This window comes from Solanum tuberosum, unplaced genomic scaffold (genome assembly GCF_000226075.1).
Source record: "Solanum tuberosum cultivar DM 1-3 516 R44 unplaced genomic scaffold, SolTub_3.0 scf00233, whole genome shotgun sequence".
Lineage (NCBI taxonomy): Eukaryota > Viridiplantae > Streptophyta > Magnoliopsida > Solanales > Solanaceae > Solanum > Solanum tuberosum.
In genome coordinates this window covers 56862-65675 of record NW_006239170.1, presented here as the reverse complement: position 1 = coordinate 65675, position 8814 = coordinate 56862, and the positions used below count along the sequence as shown (strand labels likewise).

The 8814-nt window shown below is 36.2% G+C and overlaps 1 protein-coding gene across 2 annotated transcripts; it reads right to left on the bottom strand.

The window, feature by feature from the left end:
• Positions 1-3736: 3736 nt before the first annotated feature.
• On the bottom strand, positions 3737-7670 carry LOC102593834 (putative ubiquitin-conjugating enzyme E2 38). 2 transcript variants are annotated; one of them, XM_006357417.2, is made up of 7 exons: positions 7465-7670; positions 6820-6976; positions 6410-6789; positions 6237-6300; positions 5608-5747; positions 5209-5520; positions 3737-4328 (listed from the first exon to the last, which is right to left on the bottom strand). In XM_006357417.2, the coding sequence occupies exons 1-7, from the start codon at positions 7525-7527 to the stop codon at positions 4086-4088; spliced, it is 1359 nt and encodes a 452-aa protein (XP_006357479.1). In that variant the 5' UTR covers positions 7528-7670; the 3' UTR covers positions 3737-4085. The 2 variants fall into 2 exon arrangements, with proteins under 2 accessions (XP_006357479.1, XP_006357478.1); XM_006357416.2 differs by having other exon boundaries at positions 6410-6976.
• Between the last annotated feature and the right edge of the window lie 1144 nt (positions 7671-8814).

Genomic DNA, 8814 nt, shown 5'->3' with positions numbered 1-8814 from the left:
TTAGATGCGCGGACTCTTGTTTTGATGATATTTTTGAAGAGTTCGAGTAACATAGGCTAAGGGTCTGCAAAATTAAATATACACTCATAATAATCAATATTTAACCTATGTACGCCACATAATTTTTCAATGAAAAGTGTGTATCGGACCACCCTTCACCTAAGGTGTCTCCATCATGCCCCCTACACCATTCTACCCTCATAATATTTTGTCAACTTATATATAAATGTTTTTGAGATAATATTTTTACTTACTTATCAAACAAGGAAATAATTAAGAAAGAAACTCACTTCTTTTTCAAAAAAGTATTTTCTAGCAAAACATTTGCTTTCGTACCAAACACTTTTCATACTACATTTCTAGTTCAAAAAAAAAAAGTTACCTCCATGTGATTATTAAAAAAAATTAATTAAAGGTCCCTGGATATCCAAATGTTCTATTTTACCACAAATTTCAAAAGTCTTGCCTTTTAAGTTAAATTTGTGTCATGTTAAACAGTGTCATGTGAATCAAGATGCTATGATATTTGTGATGAGTCACTTTTTTTTATTTCCTTTCATGCTAAGTTGCTCGGACTCTCCAGAAATGTTGCCACACCCGTGTTGGATCCTTCAAAAATACACTATTTTTGGAGGATCCGACACGCACCCATCGACATCTTTGAAAAGTCTGAGCAACATAGCTTTCATGGATATCAATTGAGGAAAGCTTTTGTTTGGGTGATGAGTTTTGTTTTATGTAATTTAAGATAAATAACCTGTTCTTTTTTCTCATTGTTGCATTACTTACATCTTTCTAAGTTCAGTGTGAATCTCACTGACTTTTTGTATTGATGAATTCTAGCTTAATATACAGAACAACTCAAGGCAAACCTTTTGGCAGAAGGTGGAGTTCATTTTTGGTAAGTCAAGACAATGGGGGAAACTCATGTAAAAGTTAATTTACATTGGGGAGGTAAAATTGTGTATGAAGCAGGTTCAGGCTTGGTGAGATACAGCCGCGAACCTCAAGTGATGCAAAGGTTCCCAGTTTCCCTCAAGTACAATCGTTTGCAACGCATCTTTAGGAGTAAAATGGCTGTAAGTGATCCCAAACTTACTGTGGTCATAACTGGACGATATCCAAATGTAATATTGGCCAATGGGCTCCCAATTTTTGGTGAGACTCCGATTTACAGTGATGGATCGTTGTTGTCAGTTCTCCGAAGTCCTGAGACTTTTAGTAATCACATCACCATAATTGTGCTTGAAATGTATGCAACAGTTGAATGCTTCCCCCTGGTTGAACAACCTACCGACTCTGAGTTTGATTTAGGCGTTGGAGATACTACATATCTTCCTAGTTTGAATCTTGGGTTTCCAAGGGGTACACTTCAACAACAAGCAATGGTAGGAGTTGCTAGTCAGTCAAAATATACGAGTGGAGTTGGTGCACGATATGATCGTGTGGCTTCAATGCACTATCGTAACATTGATCGGAGTATGCACAACCGTGAGATAGGGGGGAAAAGTAAGGATCTTGTGCGGTTTCAGAATTTGGACCGAAGTGTTAGACACCCTGAAAATCGAGGTACAAGTGCATTAGTCGGGGGTAGTAGCAATCAACACCACCCTGCTCAATTGGAGTCAATTGATAGGTAAATATAATGATATTTTGTTCACCTTTTTTAGGGGACTTCTTATTGTGTTTGAGATTTGAATGGCTTGTAATATTCTTATGTTTGTTTGTAGGCGTAATGATATTGAAAACAACCCCACGTTCACTCAGCCCACAAAACTTGTGAATAACAACAATGTTGCTAATGATGAAGTTAATGAGTTGGACAATAATATCTTTTTTGTAATCCTTAATTTTGTTTGCTCACTTTATGATAAACTTAAATTTGATGATATTTTTTTGGTACATGCAATTAGGTATGCTATTTCAGAACAAGCTGAAAATGAAAGATGCAGTGAGCCTATATAGTCTACATCATCGGAAAGAGTCCGTTTCTGATCAGTTCAGAGCTAAATTTTGGAGGGTTATTTGCAAGTGTAATAAACAGGGTTGCCGGTGGATGATCCATTTTACGGAGATTCCAGGTGGTATGTGGAAGGCAGAAAAAATGATTGCGGAACACAGTTGTACCATGGATGCATCTGAGGAGGTGGATCATTCCAATTTAAGAAGTAACATGATTGCTATTGCGTTGATACCATCTATTACTATCAATCCATACATCAGTATTAAGGATATTCAGGTTAATATTAAAAGGTTGTACAAGTTTACGCCTAGTGAAAGAAAAGCATCTAGAGGGCGTAAGCGAGCTCTTGAAATGGTATTTGGGGATTTCGAAAGTTCTTTCAAGGCGTTGCCTAGATACATGGCTGCTCTACAGTGTTTTAATCCGGGGACCATTGTTGAGTGGGAGCACCAGTCAACAACAATGCAAGGTTACCACATCTTCAAGCATCTCTTCTGGGCTTTTAAACCAAGTATCGATGGATTTAAAAGTTGCAGGTCAGTTATCTCAATAGACAGCACGGATCTCTATGGTAAGTATGAGATGAAACTGTTAATTGCTATGGGAATTGATGCGAACAACAATAATCTTCCACTTGCATATGCTCTGGTTGCACGTGAGAGCTATGATTCATGGTCATGGTTCCTTCGATTGTTGTTTGTGATAGACAACAAATTGGGCTTATTTCTGAGCATCATCAAGACATCTTGCAGTGTGTCCAAACATATGTGTGGTTACAACCACCCCTCACATACCACAGGTTCTGTGTTCGACATTTGAAAAGTAACTTTAATAAAAAGTTTCTCAACAGTGACCTTGAGAACCTAATGTGGTTAGCGGCTACAGAGAACCAACTGAAGAAGTTCAGACAGAGGATGGAACAAATCAAAACGTTGTCACATGCAGCGCATCTGTGGTTAGCCAATCTTCCCTTAGAAAAATGGACAATGCATAAGGACGATGGTTATAGATGGGGGGCTCTGACAACCAATATCCATATGTCTTACAACGGTTTACTGATGAAAGCTCGTGGATTGCCTGTTACTGCCATTGTTCGTCTTACATTTTGAAAGTATTATTGATCGTTTTGATGAAAGATGCAGACTTGCTGTTGCGCTGATCCAGGGTAAACATCCATGGCCTCTCGCTATTGGAAAGAAGTTTAAAGAATATACAGCGAAGGCACAAAGGCACACTGATTGCATGATTTACAATACTGAGAATGCAGTCTTTGAGATTCGGACATTTGCAGATGCAGGTAAAGGAGGAAATGTGCATGTACTCACTGGTGGAGAAAAGAAATGTACATGTGGGAAATGACGAAATTATCATATGCCATTAAATCTTGTCATTTCCGTGGCATTGAACCAAGGGACTACATTAGCGAGTACTACAGTTGCAGGTTTTACTAACTAACGTGCAATGGGAAGTTTTTCCCCCTAGGTGAAGAGGCACATTGGCCACCTTCTCCCTTTAATTTACTTGCAAATACTAAATATGAGCGAACTGAAGGAGTGCAGCATATTGCTCCTTCTTGCATGGGTAGGAGGTGTGGTAACTGCAAGCAAACAGGTCATAACAGGACTCGTTGCCCCAAGAACCCTTGATCCTTTATGTAGTAAGTGTTGTCCTTCTGTGACATTATTCAAGGAAACTACAAATCACAAAAATGTCATTCCGCCTGCCGTTTGTTGTCATCCATAATTGTCATTAGTCTGCTCTGAATGAGAAATATATAATGTAAAATTATTTGAATCTACTCAAGAGCACTGTTGGAAAGAAATAGACACGGTTATGTTCTCTGGAATATTAGGATATTATGATCAATTTAATCTAAAAGTATATGTATGTCCAGAATGAGTTGTAGATCCCTGCTGCGATTTAATTTCCACTTATAATAAGCCAACTTCCTTCTACAGCAGCACAGAGGCATCCGGTTTTATCAAGATTCAAAAATTAGAGCTACTATGTACATGAAATTGTGAATGGAGGGGAAATCAATCAGTCGAAAATGGACCATTCTGCAAGAGCAACATGTGATTTTCATATGAAAAGATCTAATGGTTTATCAATCCTTGTAGGCTTAGGCACGAAACCGGTCACAATCATTGGCACCATTCTTAGTGAAAAGGGATATAAGACCATTCTTCATTCTGGATACTGATTCTCTGAATGTTGATGAGCTCTTCTCTGCAGTTACACTAAGATCCTGGACTATTCCCTTGACCACAGAACCAACTGGAGCTCCTTCTATATATGCCTTGCATGCAGAAAGAATGTCTACAGCATGGCAACGGAAATGACCTATGACAAGGTCTTCAAAATGCTGCATGCAAAATAAAGAATTAGAGCATGCCAGATGATAAGTATCAATTTATCATAAGAAAGAATACTACTTCACAAGTAGCCTCAAGATAAAGATGCATTAAAAAGAGCTCTCAAGATTAGTTATTTGCACCATTTACATCGGCAAACATCCATATCACTCCGACTGCAAAACTAGTTGAAGAAACTGCTGAACTATATAGTTATATGTTTTGATTGTCCATTTGTTTTAAAATATGTTTGTTTGGATACACATGAATAAGAGTAGAATAAGTTTTTTCAACTTTATAGCTCTTCCGTTGGAATATAGCTATTTAAGTAGTCGAAAGAAATTATGCCACCACGTCCAACCTTGTTTCGGAAACCAGATACTGTCTGCACTTGGTCCCAATGTTGAGGAACTTAAGCAGAAAAAATTCAACTTACAATAGCAAATTGAAACATCACTTATTAAGATACAGCCACAGAGCTAATTTTACCAACTTCTTTTCACCGGTATATACCTAACACTGTGAACCTTCCCTTCCCTTCTTCCTTAATTACTTTACTGACTATATGCAAGCAGAAAAATTACAGAACATAAGATGCAAACTGATTTTAAGGATGAAGTAGGTTATAGATCGGTTTTTCCCAGATAAACCTATGTTACCAGTATTGCAGACAGATTAAATGTGACACCAATTAACAAAAAGAAAGAAAAGGACGGCATTAATTTACAATAAACAACTAAATTAGTCATTAAGAAGTCGGCGAAACCTCAGGAGATCCAGAAATTCAACAGAAAAGACATGCTTGGACTACACTGGGAGTACAATTGGATGTTACTTTTCAACAGAATAATTGAATGAAGTAGAAGTTAGGAAAATGATTCAACATCATACCTTTGGTGGCCTCCTCAACGTATATGTCATTGTTTTCAAAGATAGAACAAAAGCATCTTCATTGTAAGAGTTAGATCTCCTCTGTCCCTCAGGTCCAGCATATGAAGCTTCATATCCAGGCTCATTAAAGAAAGGCTTTGAATTCAAAATTAGAGCTTGTATGGAAACCAAGACTTGCAGCATGGTCGATGAATTGGGCATCCACCTCTCGTTACCTTTACCAGTCCAAGTGTTCAGAAGACTGAGACAGACTTTTCCACAATCATACAAGTTGGGATTCAGTCTCAAACCGCCAGAATAGTAGTAAACCATCTAATGAAAAGGGAAAATATGTAAATAAATATATTTATATTTCCATGCTACAAAATAAAGAAAAAACAAGAACACTCCAATACATACTGGTGGCACATCAGGGTAATTTTGAGGGAACAGGACATCAAAGACAAAGAGACCATCATGGTATGGAGTGCCTTGTGGCCCAATGATGACAGCCCTAAGGAGATCCATTCTTGCTTCGTAGACCCTTACATATATTGTATCTGAAGGTGAGAGAGAGTGTGAGTTCAACATAAATCCTCAAACGGATCAGATAAATTTACAGCAGTCTACCAATGAGAGGACATCCCACAGAATCAAATCCACACAAAATTTTCTATTATTCCAGATAAATGTGCAACATGTCACAAAGAGGATAGAGTCCTAAATTAGGCAGCGGATAAAGGAGTTGAGGTGGGGAAAAAACAAATGGGAAAGCAAGAATCACTATTCTATCATTTACTTGTGACAAAACAATGTGTCAAAATATAAATTGCAATGGATGTCATCAGAAACAACACATATCTTTTCATGAATCACACATATCACATGAGTCAATTGCTGCATTTATCATTATAGCCAGCACAAGAAGGTTAAGAAGGTTAGACTGAGAAAAATACCACTTTCACAAGACTTCTACAGCAGGAAAACATTGATACATTAACCAAGATATGAAACACGATGAAGTCACTAACTAACAGCATCTGACTCACCAGGTAAATCATTTTCCAATATTTTCCACTCATCCTGAACTTTCTTACTCCAGGCCTTAGGTGGCTGTTAAAAAAGTAACAGCACAGGTTAGTACAGTCACATTCATGATTTAACAAACAACTAAAATAGCAGAAATGACCTGCAAAGCACAAGAAATTCCCTTACAAGTTACCTGTTGTCCCTTGACGCCCAAGTTACTGTAATGATGATCTGAGAAGTCCTCTACCACATCAAAATGCTTAAAACTTTGATACTTTTTCATGAGTTCATCTTCAGTTACCTCTTCCTTCCCACAGGAATTTGACCCTCCAGACACCAAAGAATTGCTTGAAGCAGGGACCTGAGCAAAGCTACTACTTGCATGCTCAGGAAGTGTAGGATTCAATGTCTGAGCACCTGCTAGATGACTCGAAGAGCTAGCTTGGGAAGACACTTTTGAACTAGGAGCAGGTTCATTTAACCAAGAAACTGTTGCCTCAACACCAGCGGGCAAATCAACATTATCAAATTGTGCCTGCATACTCAAGTAATCACATTCATCGTCCTCATCATCATAATACATATAGTCCTCATCATCATCATAGTTTGACATATCATCACAATCATCTAACCCATCATCTCCATCATTCTGATCTTCATGGTGTGATATGTCTGAATTGGAACTGTTGTTATTGCCAGAGTCAATAGATCCAGATGTGGACCCAGCTACAGTATCTGGATTATCCTCAGTCATAGCCTCCTGTAAGTTAAACAAACCAAATATTTAAAGCAAATGAAAATGGCTTTTCCAATATTCAAATCGTAAACTAATTTACACATCCTTAGAAATTACAATAGTCTAGCCTTAAACATTCTGAAGCATAGAAATCATCAATTACTGCATGCACAATTTCAAAATCACTTTCTATAACCCTAATCCCCTGCCTAGGAGTATGGTCTAACGAGGATAGAATGTTCGCAGACCTAACCCCATTCTTGTAGACAACAATTTCAAAAATTCATTTCTTCTATTCAACATGATTCGCAATTACAATTCTTCGATGATCATACTTTAATACTAACAACATTTATAGAAACAACACAAAATTGCAACTCTTACTAAAGTTCGCGATCAATTATAAACAATGATCAATCCAACAAAAATCCTATCATAAAGAAATCGCGATCAACCAATCAATCAATCAAAAAAAGGGAAAAAAAACACGGAAAATGAGGAATTCAAAATACCTTATTGCCTTTAACCTTCACAGAATCATCATGAGCAGAAATTTCTTCGATTTCAACGTCCATTGCAGCGCAGCAATTTCAATTTTTTCACAAAAAATTCTCAGTGATTCCAAAACCCTAACACACACACTATCACTATGAACTATTCGGGTTTTAGAGAGAGCGATATTTTTGCTGCCTTATGAAATACGTTTTCTAATCGTACGCTGGAAGGAACACGCTTTGTATATTACGCTAATATATGATGACACGTGTTAGGTTTTCATTGGTTATGAGAATTGTATTTACCAATAGGAAGATTAACTTCCAGTGGTCCGCTGCTGCAGCAGATAATTTGTTAGAGTTGACCTGTTGACTAAACGAAATCGTAGAATATTACGCAGATACCTTCGGTCTTTTTTATCATATCTTTTCGGCTGAATATCCTGGAAAATATGTGAGGCGGATCTTGGAAGGAGCGAGAGTGATTATTTGTATTTTTGTTGATAAAAATTATCTTATATATATAAAAGATGTTTTTATATTTTTTGGTGTGTTGAAATATAAAATTGAGATTGTTATTATGTGATACTAGGGGTGTTCATGGGTCAGTTTGGATCGATTATTGGTCAAAATCAAAACCAAATTAACTTAATCGGTTTTAAAATTATCAAAACCAAACCAAACCAAATATAATATATATTTGTCAATTTGGTGGTTAGCGGTTTCGGTTTGGTTTGGTTTGGTTATTCGGTTATTAACTATACACAAAAATAAAAGAAACAATTCATTCAAAATGTGAAAAAAGTGACAACAATCCATTCAAAATGAAAAATAGTTAGTATGACTTAAATTACTAAACTTTTGATAACTAAATTTACTATAAATAAAGTTTTAAAATTCACTATATTTGCCTAAAAGGAAGAAACAATAACATTTTCAATCCCACGAAGAATTGACCTATACACTCATATACATGAAATCAATAAGATAAATGTTTCATCTTGGACATTTTTGCTCTCAATAACTAAAATATAAAGAAATTTTAATGAAAATATGTATAAGATCTTTAAAATTGATTATAAAAACAATATATTAAGTATGTATATTAATAAAATATATGTATATAATTCATTATTTCTTCGATTTTTTCTAATAAAACCATAACCAAACCAAATACTATCGATTTTCAAAAATCTACAACCAAACCAAACCAAACCCAAATAAAATCAGTTTTATTTTATCGATTTGGTTCGATTTTTCAGTTTGGATCGATTTTTATCCAAACCGTGAACACCCCTACATGATACCAATGAATCAAAATTTATGATCAAACATTTACTTAAATCGAGACCGAAAAAGTATAAAACA

What these genes read in the sequence shown, in the direction of transcription:
- LOC102593834 (XM_006357416.2), bottom strand. Translation starts at nt 7,527, where the DNA reads ATGGACGTTGAAATCGAAGAAATTTCTGCTCATGATGATTCTGTGAAG. An exon ending in ATTACCCTGATGTGCCACCA is followed by an intron (nt 5,521 to 5,607) that starts GTATGTATTGGA and finishes CCTTTTCATTAG; the next exon opens with ATGGTTTACTACTATTCTGG. An exon ending in CGTTGAGGAGGCCACCAAAG is followed by an intron (nt 4,329 to 5,208) that starts GTATGATGTTGA and finishes TTTTGCATGCAG; the next exon opens with CATTTTGAAGACCTTGTCAT.